Here is an 18,936-nt window from a genome sequence, read left to right as displayed (position 1 = left end):
TTGTCCCCCAGGTCACGTTGATGAGGCGGTCTAATGGGGCTGCTGAAAGCAAAACAGAAGCTTCATTTAAGGGGGGTAAAGTCTTATGGTAACCTGTCCTGCTGGGGAGTCCTGCTCTTCGTTGTGGAAATACTGAATCCTGTCTTTGTGGTGTGAGGACCGCTTGTGACCTGCTTTGTGCAGTTGGGCAAATCATGTGGAAGTAATCTGAGTATAATTAGGCCGTCTACTTGTTGGTGGAGAGACAACAGAAAGACTTGGTTCTCAGTGCATAAGTGCAATAATGGCCTATTGATTTTTGCTTTAAAAAAAAAAAATCTATAGGAAGCCATTATCGGCTTTAGAGCCACAGGGATGTACAGAACACATGCATAATTTAACTGCCTTAATTTGCCATAACTATTGTGTCAAAAATAACAGTGGTGGCACTTTCTGATTTAGACTAGGCTAATGATTAACCCGTGATTGAGAAATTCACATTTCTGTAGATCTGTAGAGCACAGTTCAGTGTTAAACACTCCCGAGCACATGTGAAAAGCGCAGCGCATGATCCTTTCCTTTATTTGTGATAAAGCACGTAGCTGTGGAATGTGGGGTGCTGCTTCTGTTGTGCCTGGTGAAGAAAAGGGAGAGGTGAGCTCGGACACTGTCTCATGCCGGTGTCACAGAGGTCGTTATCATTTAAAAGGCAGTATAATGGCAGTGACCTCTACAGAGGCACACACAGTGCATGCTCCCAGCGCCATGCAGATGCGTGTTCCGTGATAAACCTGCTGTCAGACCTCTGGCGCAGTAGAGGCTGTTGATAATAGGAGTGGGCAGTGTGACCCAGCTGCACTTGGAACAAGCTGGAGAACTTCTAACATTCCTTCTCGTTTTCCCCACACTTTGTCATAATGTCCAGTAGACAGAGAACATTATTGCTGTGTTTTAGAAATCAGAGGTCCCACGGACACACAGTGCTGTTTCTTGAAACATCTAAATAGAAAAATCAATTCGGTTCCAAATAACTTTTGATTGGGGCTTCTTACTTGTTTCTGTTATAAAACACTTGAAATCCTGCTAACATGGTGCCACACTCTTACAGTGTTGAAGATAGCATTGTGAAATCCCAAAGAATGTTAGGATTGCAAAAGACGTTTTTTGGTCTCCTGTGTAGTGTAGTTGCCTAGCACAGGACCCCTGTGGGGAAAGAAAAGATCCGTGTTCCGTGACAAACGTGCTGTCATAACTTTGTGCTTTAGCAGATAGCTGTTGTTAAAAAAGTGATACAGGATCCTAAAAACACACAGCCAAACCTGGATACCTGTGTGTTGTGGAGTGCTGCAGTTAATGTTAGGGCTCTGTGTTTTTAGGATTCCAGATGCTGAGTTAAAAAAGGCATTTTGAGAAGTGGTTTTGGCCTCCTTCTGTGAATAGGAGCTCTGGGTTTGAATGCTTAGGGTGCTATAATCTGGGTTTAAGAATGTATGCAGAGAAATGACAGAAAACTCCCATGGTTTCTGCTGGAAATCAGCCAAGCTTTGTCCAGCAGGGCACAAAGAAACAGTTCTTGACATGAAAGCCTTGGTCTGAGAGCTTTTGGTCTTTCTGCTTGAGGATACAGTGCTCAGTGACTTGGAAAGTGCTTTCCCACACATCCAATTATTAGTGAAGAGAGACGAGGCGCTTGCACTGACGGGCATGGCCCTGAGTACAGTGCAAAGGCTCCTGTCTCTGTCTCTTTACAGCCTTGACCGAGGCTCTTAGTTCCATCTGACAAAATTAAATGAGCTTTTTAAATATGTTAATCTGTTGTTGTTTCTTTTTTTCTATACCAAGCTCAGTCAGAGTTTATCGTTATTCATTAATAATGCATTAGCAAGTGAGTAAGCTTTACTGAATGAGAATACTGGCATTCAGTCCGCCGCCGGAACGCTCACCATGTCACAAACCCTTCAGAAAGATCCTGTGGTTAACGAATATAAAACGTCCTACTTCTGGACAGGGCACATTCAAGTTGCTGAAATCGTTCTTAGGATGCTCCGCAATGCATTTTGATATAAATAAGAAGAAGTGTATAATTTAAATAAAAAAATATTGGTTTGAAATGGTGAAAAGCATTAGTGCCTGGGTGTACTTTTGGTCCCCACGCTATGAAAATGATATTGCTGTTCTGAATTCAAGAAGAACAGAGCAGACTAGGAGGGGAACTCATTCAAGTCCTCAGAATCCTCAGAGACTTTGACTAAGTAGCCCAAACAAACCAGGGGAAGTGCATTAAATCTCTAAACGGGAACCACTTTTTTAGCTGTGTGAGTATGGAACAAGCTACCCAGTTATGTTGTTCAAGTAGATGTAGTAGATTTCTTGCAAGAAATGAGATGAGATTCCCCAGTTAATTAGCAGCTAAAACTATATAGATGGGCAAGTGGCCTATTCAGGTTTGTGACATTTCGTTTTTCTCATGAATATGCTTTCTCCAGTAGCCGGACATATTTGTGCTTTTCTTAATCATTAAGCCTTGAGCTCTAGAATAAGATAAATGAAACAAAAGCATGATAGTAATAAATTTAGGCAGGCTTTTAGGCAGTAATTATTTGTCTTGCAGCTAGCCTGACAATGTTGAAATTTGGATTTCTCTTTTGTGAAAAATGTAAAAATGTCAGTAGTCAGGTGACCACAAGTAAGCAGAAATTGGTAGAGGGAAGCATGTTGTCCGGATTTTGTAAAGGCTGATCTAAATGAATCTATTAAATTTTGACAATGAATCCTTTACTCATTATTAATTTGGACATATAGTCCTTATCACCGTTGTTGTTATTATTTGTTGTGCTTGTAGTTTGCCCAGGAAAGTTTAGGAGCCTAAAATGCCTCTGGGTTATGCTGTGACAGCATTTGCTGAAGGCTTGTACTTCAGAGCATTTTGAAATTCCTCTGTGTTGTAGGAATGCCCAAGGCTGAACAGTTAATACTGCCAGTGCCAGATTAACTCCCTCAAAGCTTTATCAGATATCGGGCTTAAGCGTAATCTACAAAAGAGAGCAATGATTTGGCAGCTTGGATACCAGCCCAAGAACTGCAGTCTGTGTTTTATATGGCTGCTGGGTGATGTTAGTTGAGCAGGAAACACTGATACATTTATTTTTGATGGAATAGTTAGCATGACAAATATGTGAACAAATTTACTTTCTGCATTTTACTTTCATTGGGGTTTGAAATGCACTCACCAATGCTGAACTGCAATGATGCTTGGCCTTCTTCTCCAGATATCGCTGCTGTGTGTTAAAGAGCAGGCAGACAGTCCAGAGACCTGACCCAGTTCAGTCTCTTCACTTCCAGCCAGAGGCACAGCCTGTGAGATCTGTAAGATCTGTATTTCAACCATGAACCATGCAGGAACCCTGTACTAAATGTATGCTTTCTAAAGATGGCTTCTGTATTTATTTATTGTAGGGCTTCTGCAGCCTCCTGGCAACAGGCCATAGAAACCTCAGGCTATATGAATAGTCTCACCATATTCTGCTAGTGTGCAGTACTTTAGTTCCATGTTTTCTAGGTTTCTGTAAAGCCTTAGTTTTAATGTGAGTGCCTGAGGGCAATGTACTGACACTGATTTATGTAGGACATGTGATTTAGTCACTTTCAAGTTATCAAAATACAACTCTTAAATCCATCTACATTTTTCTGCTGAAGAAATAATGCCTGAGCAGTATGAGTGTTGCTGACAATTTGTGCTTCATTCGTCAACTGGATAAATCAGTACAGGTGCTGTTAAACTTTGTACCACCTGTGGTTTTCTTGAAATGCAAAAGCAGTGAGCTCAGTTCTTTTACCTTTCATCAGACGTTAACATTTGTTTTCTGTACTTGGATGAGTTCTGTAGCTCGGCTCCACAGAGTGTGTTCAGAAACACGCTCGTTTAGAACCCAGAGAGTATTGGCTTTGTGAAGAAAAATGTGGAAGATCATGAAAGCTCAACAAGAAGAGGCTATTCACACAGTCTTGTTTGTGGAATACTGGTTCACAGGCCCCTTCAGCTAGTTTCTAGGAGGATTTTGCCCCTTGTGAGAAAACTTGTAATTCTTGCTGTCTGTCAGACCACAGTATCAAACTCTTACAGTAAATCTTTTTGTGGATCAGAATGTGAGGAGAGCATTCCTGTTTAATCTCAGATCGAATGCATTAAGTCATAGCGTAATATATTTCACCAACCAAATTTAGCATCAACCTGAATTAAGTGGAACACGGCAGTCTGGGTCCAATTACAAATAACACCTTTTCAGATGAAGACAGGCCCTCTTTATTAAATTGAATTTAATTAGTAAAAACCCACCCTTGGGACCTGAGTAGCTATAGCCCCTTTTATTTAATACCCTGCTGACCATCAGGCAACTCGCATGTTTCCTAAAACCTGAAGAAACACTTGTTTTCCACAGTAACAAATACCAGCTCCTGGTGCAACCAAGAGTTACGTATATAACTACAATAGGAATTTCGTGGGAGGTTTTGTACATTAAAATATTTAAATGTGACATATTTACTTTGAGGAGTAAAAGATCCTTATCCTTATCCAAGTTATGTTGTGCCCTCAACCTTTTTTTTCCTGTTACGAAAAGGGAATTTATGCTAATGTGGAAAAGAATCATGGCAAAAAATATTTGCTACATTTGGGAGTACAACGAAAACATTAGCAATTCAGCTGGATGTTACTGTGTCTGTGCACTTGACTATAGCATTGATTTTTCATTTTTCTCTCTTTCCAGCATACTGGAGGTTCTGGCTGTGTGTCAGCGTCGTGTATGAGCTCTTTCTCATCTTCATTCTGTTCCAGGTAAGCAGAGAGCTAGTGCCATTTGTCTACAGCCGACTGTGTTCAACATAGAGCTGGATATCGGTGTCGAGCTCCTGTGACCTCAAGGGATCTGCTGTGGCTTGCTTCTTGATTTGTTAATGTCACCAGTATAATGTGGGATCACTGATCTATGTACTGCTAACTTGTTGACATTTTTATTAAGAGCAGGTCACAGCAGGGCTCCTGACTGGTCCAGCCACTAACGGTGCCTATCTAATTTTCCAGCTGAACAACCCCCAGGTGGACATTGCTATTTCCTTGTGTGTCTTGTCTCTGTAATTACTTGAATTGCTCTGGAAGCTGCTGGGATTGGGTAGGCTTTCGTGTTCTGGGTTGCGCCCCCTGGGGCCAGTGGGGTGCTCGATCCAGACCCGAATGATCCTGCCTCTCCCGTTAGTATGGTGGGACAGGGGTGGAAAACTTGAGAGTTTGAACCCCCCCGAGCTGCGATCTGAGGCTGCAGGTAAGTAGCTGGCTTCTGAGGGTGGAGAACAAGCCCTACAAAACACAGTCCAGTGCAGTTCTCCGAAACAGGCAAAGGGTCAGAGCCGGGAAGACTGGATGACAGTTTACTGTACAAATGGGAATCTGATGGCAAAGTTGAGGAGTGGGCAGAAATAAAAATCAATTGAAGACAAGAAAAAACAAACCCAAACTTAAAGCACAATCAAATAAAGCACGGAACAAGGTAAACTGGCGGAGAATGCCAAGACTAGCTGAAATGCGATGGAGATGTCCTGGAGAGGCAGGTCTTGTATTCAAGTATGAGGTGTGAACAGGTGGGCCTGACCTGTCCTCTGATCTAGTCATTCTGGCAGTGGGCTGATTGACAGGTTGGTCTGTCGGGGTGCTGATTCTAGTCCTGTTTGCCAAACTTTGGCAAGAACAGGCATGACAACAAGAATGGGAGAGAATTCCTGCACTGTCCGAGACATTGCCAGACAGACTGGTGGCCCAGCAAAATGTTGTCTTGTATGTCACAAGATGGGCTCATTTTCTGTATAAAGTTTTATGCTTTTATATGTCTACTTTTAAAAGGAAACCAGCAATGAGTTATAACTGGGCAAGCTCTTGGGTTCCAGGCTTCAATAGTGTAGTGGGGCACCAGTGTGGAGTCCGGATGTTCGCCAGGTGCTTTATTTCCTCTCACTTCCTGGAGACTTGTATTAATTAACTGTTGTTTAATCTGTGTGTCCCGTGATGGGACAGTGGCCGTCCATGGTGTAGCGATGCCTTGAACTCTGTGTCTGCTGGGTTAGCCTCCGGCTGGCAGCAACAAGAAGAATGAAGTGGCTTTTGATGTGTACAGATGGTAAGGAAGAAAAACCCTTTTCATTTTCAAGAAGACCGAAAGGAGGTTTTTGAAAGTCTCACGGAGGGTTGTCAGACTGGGCTTTGTTCTTTGTGCACAAGTCATGATCGGTACAAAAAAATAAGGTATATGGACATAGAAATGGTGCACATTACTGGTTTGAAGAGGTGTTGAGCTGGTTTCTTTGGATTCTTTCTAGTTGTGTGATGCATTTGTATATTTTTCACTATATTTCCTTATAGGACAGGTTTTTCTTGGTTGTAGTTTTTTTAAGATGAAAGTGTCATTCTTCAAAATACAATATAAATTCTGATCATAGCATTCTGTTTGGAAATAACAGAATTTTCTTAATTACAGTAGTTCAAAATTCAGAAATAAATATAAATGAAAGAAAATCCAGAAATGTGTAGTTAATGATTAGTTTTGTGGCTTTTTTAAAAGAAATCTTTGCCACAACCTTTCATTGAGACTGCAAAGGGGTTGAAAGCCCATGAGACAAGTTTATATAGTAATTTCCAGAGACCATAAATGCAGTTTCTGCTCACTGCATTTCCATCGCCAGAGAAAACACTCGAATCACAGCTAGAAATCACTCTGGAGTATTTTGATAAGTTAGCCAACTGCTAGTGACAAATCTGATAAGACACCTATGATTGTGTACACCGTGGCATTCAAAGTACAGAGCACACAGTAATGCTTCTCTTAAAAATACAGCTCATACAAAAACCAAGGTGGATTAGACTTGTAAAATCTCAATGCTGATAATAGCTAGTTATACCAAACTGCATTGTTCTAGCTTAACTATGATTATAAAATGATAGTCTTTGATATTATTAATATATTTTCAAATCTTCCAAAAATGTCTGTATGAATTCATATTGTGAGACATTTTGCATGTTAACTGAACAAGTCTACACTCCACCACTGTAGTTGTTCTCTGTGGCAGAGGCCGTGGAAGCAGTGTTCACACCTGCCTACACCACAGGTGCAGCTGCAAGACTTTGAAGTAGCTTTCAGATGATCTTAAGAGGTATAATCCGAAAGCGTGACCTTTGATTCTGCCACTTTCAGATTGATCTGTTAAAGTACTTCGCTGGCGACATGTTGAGGGAACACTTCAGAATCTGCACTGTGGATGATTAAAAGCTACTTAGCTTGTTCGATGTGTTTTTACAGACTGTGCACGATGGGAGGCAGTTCATGAAGTATATCGACCCCAGACTGGGCGTCCCTCTGCCGGAGAGAGACTATGGAGGAAATTGTCTTATTTATGACCCAGGCAATCAGACAGACCCCTACCACAATGTTTGGGTAAGTCTCTCATGATTTAACTTCTACAAGTAGAAAAAAGGTTATACTTTTATATTGTGTGTATATCTGTCTTTCTGGATCTTTTCTATCTTAATAGATCTGTATGTCTTCCTGTATGTAGGCTTAATTTATACAGCTACTGTACTGTAGCTAGATCAGTCTCATCATGAAGTATTCATATTTCTCTTAGCTTTTATTATTTAACTATCTTAATTAAAATAATTGATACTATGATTTTCCTGCATAATCAATTAATTTGGTCCTTTTACCACAGGGCAGCGTATTTTGTCTTTCAAATTGATAACCTAATTAAATGGGTTTCTTGGCTTGCTTTTCCATGTATTTCGCCTCTCAGATTTGATCCCATCTTAATTACTGTCCCATTACAAATGGGGGGGATATGCTTTTCTACTGAACTGCTTATCAAACAGTAATCTAAGCCTTTGCTGTTGTAGGACTGATTTTGAACCTGATATCAATCTCATTCATCTGCTCCTGGAATCGCCTTTTGTTTTTATGTTGTGGGTAATGTTTTGCAGAATGTGTTCATTTTTTATTTTGTGCATTTGTTTTTTACATTTTTAAACGCCATTTTTTATGTACATGCAATAATCCGCTGCTTATGGAGTAACTAAGCAGCGCATCTCTGAGTCATAAGGTGAACCTCCGTTCTGGGAAAACCAAGGTCCTAAGTCTTCATGGTCATCAAAAATCCCAGGGCATTTCTCAAAAATAGTCTGGCTGTTACCCTTGCGTCCTGGCCAAATTTCCCTCTGGGCTTTACTAGTCATGGCCTCCTAATAATCCCCACCTATGAATTGGCTTCATCACTCTGTTCTTCTCCCCACTGAGAGCTGGTGTGTGGGGAGCGTACTGGGTCACTCTGGCTGCTGTCACATCATCCAGGTGGGGGCTACACAATGGTAGTGGTGGAGGGGATCCCCATTACCTGTAAAGAGCTTTGAGTGGAGTGTCCAGGAAAGTCCTATAAAAGTGTAAGGAATTATTATTATTAATATCATCAGGTGGGGGTCAGTGTAAAACTAAACACTTAAGTATCCTGAACCACCTGAGGCGGGCTTGGCCATAAATTACCTTCAGGTGGTCCAGGTCTCCTGTCGGATTAGTTTTCATGGTATTTGGCGCTGAGTGATAGGTGAGTAGAAGTCTGACCAGCTGTCATGTCAATGACAGCCACAGGGCTCCAGCAAAGTGAGTGTGACAATACCCAATTATTTTTAACTTGAAAAAAGTTTAGTTTTTTCAGTTTCTCAACCACAATTGGTGAAAATCAGGAAGTGTAGGCCAACTCATCTTTTTACATGCAGCATGTTGCCTAGCTCCTTAAAGAAAAATAGCAGTTCAGTGAATTGTTTGCCTTTACATTTTGGCCAACACTTCTGTTTTGTTCAAACATTTACAAACGTATGCTTTGTGTAGAAAAATGTAGTCTGTATTTGCATGGTTTAAACATCTGATTATTATGAAACACACGGTGGTTGGTTTTTACTTAGATCAATGGAATTTAATTTAACCTACCATTATCATTGTGTCCCTGGCTCACATGAATACCAGAATGTTTATTAAAGTGCTGTACAGTTAACATACAATACTGGTAGCAATCTGCATTTGTACAAGTTTTCAGCAAGCTATGACTACTGTTACTATCCAGTTACAAAGGATCCATAACAGGATAAGGTGCAAACACAAATTCTATTGTTCTTTTTCTAAAAGTGTTGACTTGTATTACACATAATTCTTATCAATCCAGCTGTACGAATCAGACTCGTGTGTCTTAGCAGCACTTTGTGGAGTGCCAGACATACAAAGTGGGATAATAGAATGAACAATTTCTGTTTGTTTGAAATTCCCCATCCAATTTCTTGTTGAATTTTCTTTGCGTTCACCATGCGAATAGTTCGTCTTAATACGAACATAATGTGGGGTAAAATATAAAGGGTATATATAACAGGACTATGTAAGAGAGACATGATTTTCATATTTATGCTTAGCTATCGCACTTCTTAATAGTGGTTCCTAGTGCTCTACATTTCCTCGGAGGGAGAGAGTTGTTATCCAAGGCTGCCATGTTTGAGATGTTTCATAGTCGCATTCGGTGAACCGAGTCTGTCCTTTGAGGAAACCTCCTAAAGTATTCACTGAAAATTTGACATTTGGCTTAGCTTTTTTTTTAAGGCTACAAGCCCCCACAAAAGGCATCAAATTAATGAGCAGTGACTTTACAATACACAGTGTCTGTAATATACATACCTGTACAGCTTGTAGCTCTTAGTCCCTGGGTCTGATTCCAGGATGGGGCACCTCCTGTTAGAGCTTGCAAGTTACCATGAAAAACACTTGAAGTTTCCTTTTATTTAAACTCTCACCAGTACTTTCTATTTTGTTTTATGAGTTCTTATTTTCTGGTTTTCCAGTAATTAATCATGTAGAGAAGCTAATTCTAATGCTTTTGGAGCATTACAGTTGTAATGCTCACAAACAACTTGAAAATTATTGCAACCATCATTTTATAGGTATTAGAGTGGCGACCAAGCACAAAGCAGAGCAGACGCCAACATCCTTATCTGGAGCAAGGGCTAAGCGTTGTAAATAATACAAGAGGCCAGAGGTATGCTAATATTTATATCGCAGATGTGTTAGTGCTATAAGAAATCAGGTAATTGCATTTGGGAAGGAGCTCATTTTAATTTGGCAGCAACATTCGGTCTTGACTGTAAAGCAAAATGGAATTATACCAGTGCTGTTGTGAGTGTTCTGCTCCATGGAACTCTTTTCATTATATTTTAGCACCGAGAAGTCTTTTTGTTTGTGATGTCTTTACAGTCTTTTATTAAGATTGTAAGTTGCAGTCAAAGCAGAAGCCTAAAAAAATCACTTGTAACACAAATGACAGGGCGTGCAAAAGAGTAATTGAAGTGACAGGAAAATGCTGTGAGATTAACGACTCTTTTAACCAGATTGCCACAACACATTGGAGAGGACAGTGGGCATTATTTGTAGTCTACACTATTTTAAATTCCTTTTGCATAGCTAGCCACAGGCCATGCTGTGTCGATTGCTCAAGCACAGTTATAATTACTCACTCACCTCCCTCCCAGTGCAAAGTGGAAAAATACAACAAACAGACAGTGAAGTGCAAAGCTCCAGAGAGCTCATTCCAGCGCTGAGCCTGTTCCCTGGCACACTTCCAGGGTCTTACAGAAGTGTCAGGGGAACTACGCAACTATAAGCCTGCTTAGAGCAGATTGAGTTTAAAATACTTCACAAGTACTAATTGCTCTCAAGAAACTCATCATTCTGCCCTTTTGTCATAGATTTCAGGTTTAGGGTGATTTCAGTGGTCAAATATAAGAAACAATATCCACTGTGTATTCTGTGGCAAGCAGTCTGTCTACATAATGGCTGCTAAAAACAATACTTAAGCTTCTATGTTTTTGTGGTACAGACTGGAAATAAAAATTAAATTATTTTTTCATTTGTTTTCTGACTGCTTCATGCAACACGGGGTCATGGGAGCTGGGGCCTATCCCAGCAGGCAAGTGGCAAAAGATGGGCTACTCTCTGGACAGGACGTCAGTCCATCGCAGGGCGCACACACACTCACACACCCTGGACAGGACGCCAGTCCATCACAGGGCACACACAGGCACACAGTCACACACCCTAGACAGGACGCCAGTCCCTCGCAGGGCACACAGACACGCACACACTCACACACCCTAGACAGGACGCCAGTCCATCACAGGGTACACACAGGCACTCACTCACACACCCTAGACAGGACGCCAGTCCCGCGCAGGGCACACAGACACGCACACACTCACACACCCTAGACAGGACGCAAGTCCCGCGCAGGGCACACAGACACGCACACACTCACACACCCTGGACAGGACGCCAGTCCATCACAGGGCACACAGACACGCACACACTCACACACCCTGGACAGGACGCCAGTCCCGCGCAGGTCACACAGACACGCACACAATCACACACCCTGGACAGGACGCCAGTCCCTCGCAGGGCACACAGACATGCACACACTCACACACCCTGGACAGGACGCCAGTCCATCACAGGGTACACACAGGCACACACTCACACACCCTAGACAGGACGCCAGTCCATCACAGGGCACACAGACACGCACACACTCACACACCCTGGACAGGACGCCAGTCCATCACAGGGCACACACAGGCACACACTCACACACCCTGGACAGGACACCTGTCCATCGCAGGGCACACAGACACGCACACACTCACACACCCTAGACAGGACGCCAGTCCCTCGCAGGGCACACAGACACGCACACACTCACACACCCTAGACAGGACGCCAGTCCCTCGCAGGGCACACAGACACGCACACACTCACACACCCTAGACAGGACGCCAGTCCATCACAGGGCACACAGACACGCACACACTCACACACCCTGGACAGGACACCTGTCCATCTCAGGGCACACACAGGCACACACTCACACACCCTAGACAGGACGCCAGTCCATCACAGGGCACACAGACACGCACACACTCACACACCCTGGACAGGACGCCAGTCCATCACAGGGCACACACAGGCACACACTCACACACCCTGGACAGGACACCTGTCCATCTCAGGGCACACAGACACGCACACACTCACACACCCTGGACAGGACACCTGTCCATCTCAGGGCACACACAGGCACACACTCACACACCCTGGACAGGACGCCAGTCCATCACAGGGCACACAGACACGCACACACTCACACACCCTAGACAGGACGCCAGTCCATCACAGGGCACACACAGGCACACACTCACACACCCTGGACAGGACGCCAGTCCCGCGCAGGGCACACAGACACGCACACGGACACTAGGGCCAGTTTTCCCTGAAGCCAATCAGCCTACCAGTATGTTTTTGGACTGTGGGAGGAAACCCACACGAACATGGGGAAAACATACAAACAGACAGCAGTGCTAACCCCTGTGTCACGGTGCCACCCACCATTCATTTAGTAGGAGTAATATACTACAGGTGCCAGGGACAGATCATGCAGAAGAAAATGGACTTTGTGAAAAGACATCTCCTTGGGAAGACCTTAGTCTGTGATATGGTAATGCTCTCTTACTTTACATTGAAGTCCTGAAAAAGGACTTTGCTCAGTGTCAGCACTCTGCTTATTGTGTGCATCCCATTAAAGCACCGTGCTGTGTCATCACGTTTGTATTAAGTGATTTCTCCAAAAACCTAGCTATGTGTAGAAATCACAATTTAACACTTTATTTTCTGCCTTCATTAAACTTGTTAGATCACACTTTAGGAAAAACAAGCCACCAAATCTAAAAACTGCGATTAGAAATTCCTAATCCTAAAACCTAATCCTAACTCTCTGACAGAAAAACAGGACAGTTATGGTCCAGCATGTGTCCGTTTCAGTGAAAGATTCTGCATTGAATATTTTATGCTCTGAATTGCTCAATTTTGTGCAGTAGTCCATTTTGTGGCATTTTGTTTTGTTGCGTTACAGTGCAGCTGACTTCAGTAATATTTTTTGCTCATGATTTTGCCAGTCCCATTGTATTGCTAATTAAAAACACTTTTTCATAGCTCCACTAGGGTGGAGGAGGAGTGGTTAGGGCTCTGCACTCAGACCTTAATGGCTCTGGGTTTGAATCCCTGGTTAGACATGTTTTATACCCTTGAGCTAGGACTTTCACTGAGCTTGCTGGAGTAACAGCTGTGTAGACTGGTATACTACACTAATCAAGAGGAGGAGACCCTGAAGAGTTTGAGCCCTCTTCTGATGTCCAGTACTTGTCCTGGAGGACCTGTGTGGGTTAAGGTCACTAAGGTTAATTTAATTGTGTGTTAATAGGTTCTCATTCGCTGTATTAATCGATTAGATTATCGGTGAAGAGTGATATTTGATGTTGGGTGAGTTTAGAGCAAGCTTTTGTTTGTATGTACAGACGTTGTGTGAGAAGATGTTCCTGCACTGTAATTTGCTTTCCACCAAGATTTTTCCATGTGTTCAGGCCTCACGAGCCACCAGCTGAGAGGCAGGCCTGTGACAATGAGCTACAACCCTGGATAGCAGCTTGATTGGACCAGTTAAACAGATTCTCCCAATTCTTCAGTTCTTCTACTGCTCCCTGAAAGAAACACTGAAGATGTACAGACACAGCTGCCATCCAGGACCAGGACTGCACATGCCTGCCCTTAATAATATGTGACATTTTGCAGCATCCCTAATTCATGTTTTGATGTCATTTTCAGGACAAGATGGATGGCTTTGTACCTGCACATTTCATTGGCTGGTATATAAAAGTAAGTGCTGCATGTGAACTGCACACTGCCGGGAAAAAGTGTTCAGAAAGTGAATCTTGGAGGCAGTTTTTTCAAAATCTTTTTGTTATTCATACGTGTTTTATTGTTTTAAAATGGTGCTCCATAATGCATCAGAGCAGTGTTAAAATGAGAAGCACTTGTACTGACCTAAGCTCAACACATAACACTAAGCACAAGTTGGAACAGACACCACCATGTTTGGTAGCAGCCTGCCCTTGTATACACCTGGCCTGAAGCTGATGCTAAGGCAGATTGGTCCATGCCCACTCAGCTTGGCACTTGTTAAAATCATGTTGCGGCTGTGGCCAGCGAGGGTCTGCAGACGGGCCCCCCGGCTGGCGCTCTAGATGTGCTGGCGGTCCTGCGGTGCCAGACAGGAGAGCTATCGCGGACGTGAGGAGCAGCACTGTCCCTCTCTCACCTCAACAGGTGGCAGGGTTACTGAGTCGTGCACGTAGTTTCCCTGCGAGCCGAGAGCTCTCTAACCAGCTCGTTCCCACACCATTCTTCGGGCACTTGGCCACCTCTGCTTAGGGAATCTTGTACCAGGCTTGGGCTGGTGATGCACTGTGAGCGAGCACTTTAATGGGTCAAAATGCTCTGAAGAAAGCTGCTGTGTATGGACATTAGCAGTGTGGAGGAAACCAGGAAATACCCCATTATTTTTTTTTGTTTTTGAAGGACTGGGGGATTTATAAATAGCAGGAGCTGTGCGTACGTGACTAAGCGGAAAAAGTCCAATGCTGTATGTGGTGTGTCCTGAGCTGGATCTGTGTTTCCATACCAGACCTTGATGATCCGGGACTGGTGGATGTGCATGATCATCAGTGTGATGTTCGAGTTCCTGGAGTACAGCCTGGAGCACCAGCTGCCCAACTTCAGCGAGTGCTGGTGGGACCATGTATGTATCTTGAACGTGCAGCACCACAGCCTCACAGTGCACCTTAACCTTTTTATCAAGGCAGTCAAACTCTGGAGAGCCGCTGTATGGCATGCCTTGTTCCAAGGAAGTACAATGCTGTTTGATACTGTATAGTATCCTTGTAGTAGTTATCATTAGAGTTTCTAATTGCATTTTAATTTAGAACTATTTTTAAATGGGACAGGTCTCTCTTAATCAAGCTCTTATTTTATTGCACAGTTTGTAGATATTAGAAGGTGCTGCTCTGCACTTTAAACTTAAACAGGGATGCCTTCTGTGTCGTACTCTGGATTGTTTTGTCGCTAGTTTTTCTTTAGCCTACAAGGCAACTAGTGTGCCTGTGCTCTTACTGGGGGCTAAGGTGGTAACATTTTTAACTGATCTCATTCTGCCCTTTTTGCAGTGGATTATGGATGTAGTTGTCTGCAATGGTCTTGGAATATACTGTGGCATGAAGACCCTGGAGTGGCTGTCCATGAAGACCTACCAGTGGCAGGGTCTGTGGAACATTCCAACATACAAGTAAGTGTGTTCAGGGCTGCTGGCCTCTGCATACAGAGAGTTCACACACAACCCCCTAGAGAACATCTCAAATGGAAAGTATACTGTATGAGATAGCACCCCTCGTGTGGAATTGACTGTCGCCCCTTTGATAAAGTCATTAAACACTGTTGTCGTGACTTTCTATTAGGATGGATTGGCGCATGTTGTGGGTTTAATTGTTCTTCTTTCAGTAGAGTTTACAGTGCTTGAAATCCTCCGCACCAGCAGTGAAGTGCCAGCCTCTTAGTTTATGCCCACATAACTGTAGCTGGAGTGCAGAGCGCCACTCTTTCTGGTCCCGAATACTGTTCCACCTCCTGGCCTCTGCTGCCTGCCGTCGTGTATCCCACAGGTGCTTTGGAAAACACTTTCTTCTTTCTGCAGGGGCAAAATCAAGAGGATTGCTTTCCAGTTCACCCCTTACAGCTGGGTGAAGTTCGAATGGAAGCCGGCGTCCAACTTGCGAAGATGGCTGGCAGTCTGTGGGATCATTTTCGTGGTGAGTTTCCTGCCTCTTCCATACGGGTTCAAACCCTTCCGTGGTCACTTGAAGTTCATGAGTTACTGGTCATTTCAGGTACGTTTTTTGGAAATGAGGACCAAAATGAATGCCACACTTTGTGGTGTATTTGTAGCATTATTTGATGGATAACCGTAGCCATCATTTTCCTTAAGATGAGCCCTGATATGTTTTAAGTACTTATTGGGTTGTTTAAAGTGCATTGTACAAACCACCACCATGAATGTCTGCATAGACATCCATGATAATACTATGAAAACACACCTGACTTCAAGGATTTTCAGAGGATTACATGCCCTTTTCACAGTCTACAAGACCCTTCTGTCTGATATGTATTTTTTTCAGTAGGGCACTGCGAATTGAAACTCTCTTGACGAATAAGGAACTCCTCATGGTCAATGGAGATGCTTTTGTTATCCTGTCCCACCCCACCTGCCTGTTCCCCTCTGTCCCCTGTGCAGTTCCTGCTGGCGGAGCTCAACACCTTCTACCTGAAGTTTGTCCTCTGGATGCCCCCGGAACACTACCTGGTGCTGCTGCGCCTGGTCTTCTTTGTGAATGTGGGCGGCGTGGCCATGAGGGAGATCTACGACTTCATGGACGACCCGTGAGTCTCGGCACAGAGGCCTGCTCTTTCCTCCTTTGAATGAGGGATGAGGGATGGGGTGGCTGAAGAAAAGGTGCAAGGGCCAGAGGTGACGTGAAGCAGGGGGGCACAACTGCAGCCACAACTGCAGCCCTGGGCGGTTTCACCCTTCCTCTGTTTTTGACGATCTCCCTGAGTTTAACACTCCTCAGGGGTCTCCAGCTCTTGGAGAGGTCAAGAGACCCAGAAAGCCAGCAGGGTTCTGAATCTGGCCCCTCAGGACCTGAGGTTTGCACCTGTGAAGTGAAGGAACTTGGAAATCCAAGGAAAGTGTGAAAGGCAGCATTCTGGGAACCCGTGGGATGAGCTGATCACTGAGTGTTCAAAAGGGAGCATGTGAACCCAGTCAAATCGTGGTTCTGGCCTCTGTCATTCACAGAGTTGCTTTATGAACGTGATTTGACAGTTGTCTGTTGATCTAATGGCAGTGCGTGTCTTTGTCTCCACTTGCCCCAGAGAGGGCTGCTTGACTGCCCTTTCTCACCTCTCTCTGCTGCAGGAAATTCTACAAAAAGCTGGGGCAGCAGGCCTGGATGGTGGCCGCCATCACAGTGACCGAGTTTCTGATAGTGGTGAAATACGACCCCCACACCATCACTCTGCCCATTCCTTTCTTTGTTACCCAGTGCTGGATTCTGGGAATCATCCTGATTCTGACCTGGACCCTCTGGAGGTTCTTTATCCGGTAAGTGAAGCTGAAAGCTGGAAGGTCTGGAGCACAGAAAAGTGCTGCTTTTGCTGCCCTCATACTGTCTAACTAGTTCTTCCAAGCTGAGTCTTGAACAATGGCAGACTTCTTTTTTTGTCACATCACCCGATGACCAGGTGCAAATTAATAATGTTTTTAAACTTTTAAGATGCCAGGAGAAACTTCTGTGGAATTATGTGTCTGAACTTTGCCCTGGCCCAATGCCCAATTGTTTTTGCGATAATGACTTAAATTCTCAACCTGAAAATTGGAATTGGGAAGGAATTATTTTTGCAGGTTTGAAATGATTTCTGGTCTGTTTTGGTCCTGCTGAGGACTGGTGCCCCATCACATGTTAGAGATGGAACAAGCCACCTGCTGCAGTTAACCCTGGGGCAGGGGTAGTGGTTCAGGCTATAGTCCACATTCATGTTTGTTAACAAGCAATATTCCAGAGTAGAAGTTATCATATTTATCACTTTATTATTATGTTTGGTTTTTATCATATTTAGAAATGGCACTGCAACCTCTCTAAGGTGCTGCCGACAAATCCAAGTTTGCTGTAATAATGAATCATTCAGAACTGCACTGCAGGACAGTACTTCACAAACCTGTTAGTCCAGTCAGATCTTTTCCATTAATGAGAAATTTAACACATGGGGTAAAAAGTTTCACGACTTATTCAACAATTCGATACTTTTGCATAAAAAAGTGTGAAAAGCACTTGGACAACATGTATCTGTAGTATTCCAATGCTCTTGTACACATTGCAACACCTGTTGGGCTCTGCATGGATCAGCGGCAGACATCTCAGATCTCAGAGGGGTCATGAAGCACTGTGAGTGCACTGGAAGGCTGTCTGTCCTGACGAGAGAAGGGCTGCTTCAGGGTTGTTCACGAAGAATGTGTGGTGCTGAGAAGGAAAGGACAGTTAAGAAAATGAATCTGGGCAGAAAAGTATGCGCTGATTTAATTAACTGTCACTCAGACGCCTGGTAGGAGTGAACCATATGAGAGTGCGCAAGCTTTCAAGGCCGGTCGAGGGAGTTGTCAACTCAATCTGGGTGACATGACCATTCAAGCCATTCTAGGTAACTGCTTGCAGTGGTTCTGACCAGATTACTTTTGGAATCATTAGCTTTTTTTAAAAATAATTTTAAGAGCATATTTTGCACAATAAATTCAGGCATTCTAATGATTTAAGGACTCAAACCCTCAGTTATTGTGGATTAGGTAGTTCAGCATGTACAGACAAACAAATGGCAGATGCACCGGCTTTGCGCTTGACCGAGAGCTAGCATTTAAATACCAGATTTCTATTGCTAGTTAACATATTGTACATGTCCTCCCATCAAGGCAGTGTTCTTCTCACACACCGACAGCCGAAGCAAAGACATAGTGTTTCCACAGATGTGCTGTCTTCATCAGAGGTAACACTGAAAACACTAAAGTTTTTTAAATGCCTCGTTTGAACTTAAAGGAATCTCTTGAGAGCTGTGTGTACTTCCTAGTATACAAATCATTACACAGGGAATTCTGAGTCTTCATAAAACAGGACATTTTTGTATTCATTTGTTCAATGCTGAAAGAATGTCATTCAGCAGTGAACAGTCACTGTCTTTATTACAGTTGCAAACAGACATATTGGCACACCACAGCCTAAATGTCTCAATTCAACCATCATGAGCAGTGATTTTACAAACAAGACGTACTGCTCTGAAATCACAGACCATGCTTTTGATAAAGAGTGCCGACCCCCTCCTTGCAGTTGTTTTCGAAGTAGCATGC

The 18,936-nt window shown here is 43.5% G+C and overlaps 1 protein-coding gene across 3 annotated transcripts in view; it reads left to right on the top strand.

The window, feature by feature from the left end:
- The window catches only part of ptdss2 (phosphatidylserine synthase 2), a 37,009-nt gene that overhangs the window by 11,688 nt on the left and 6,385 nt on the right, over positions 1-18,936 (top strand). For all 3 annotated transcript variants that reach the window (XM_088610910.1, XM_088610912.1, XM_088610911.1), the window contains exons 4-11: positions 4,746-4,813; positions 7,323-7,457; positions 13,758-13,808; positions 14,617-14,730; positions 15,155-15,273; positions 15,679-15,793; positions 16,276-16,421; positions 16,960-17,145. In XM_088610910.1, the coding sequence (XP_088467036.1) occupies positions 4,746-4,813; positions 7,323-7,457; positions 13,758-13,808; positions 14,617-14,730; positions 15,155-15,273; positions 15,679-15,793; positions 16,276-16,421; positions 16,960-17,145 (934 nt within the window). The remainder of the gene's footprint in view (positions 1-4,745; positions 4,814-7,322; positions 7,458-13,757; positions 13,809-14,616; positions 14,731-15,154; positions 15,274-15,678; positions 15,794-16,275; positions 16,422-16,959; positions 17,146-18,936) is intronic.

Source organism: Lepisosteus platostomus, chromosome 18, assembly GCF_059453375.1.
Source record: "Lepisosteus platostomus isolate fLepPlt1 chromosome 18, fLepPlt1.hap1, whole genome shotgun sequence".
In the NCBI taxonomy this organism is placed as follows: Eukaryota; Metazoa; Chordata; class Actinopteri; order Semionotiformes; family Lepisosteidae; genus Lepisosteus; species Lepisosteus platostomus.
This window is presented reverse-complemented; position numbering and strand designations above follow the sequence as displayed.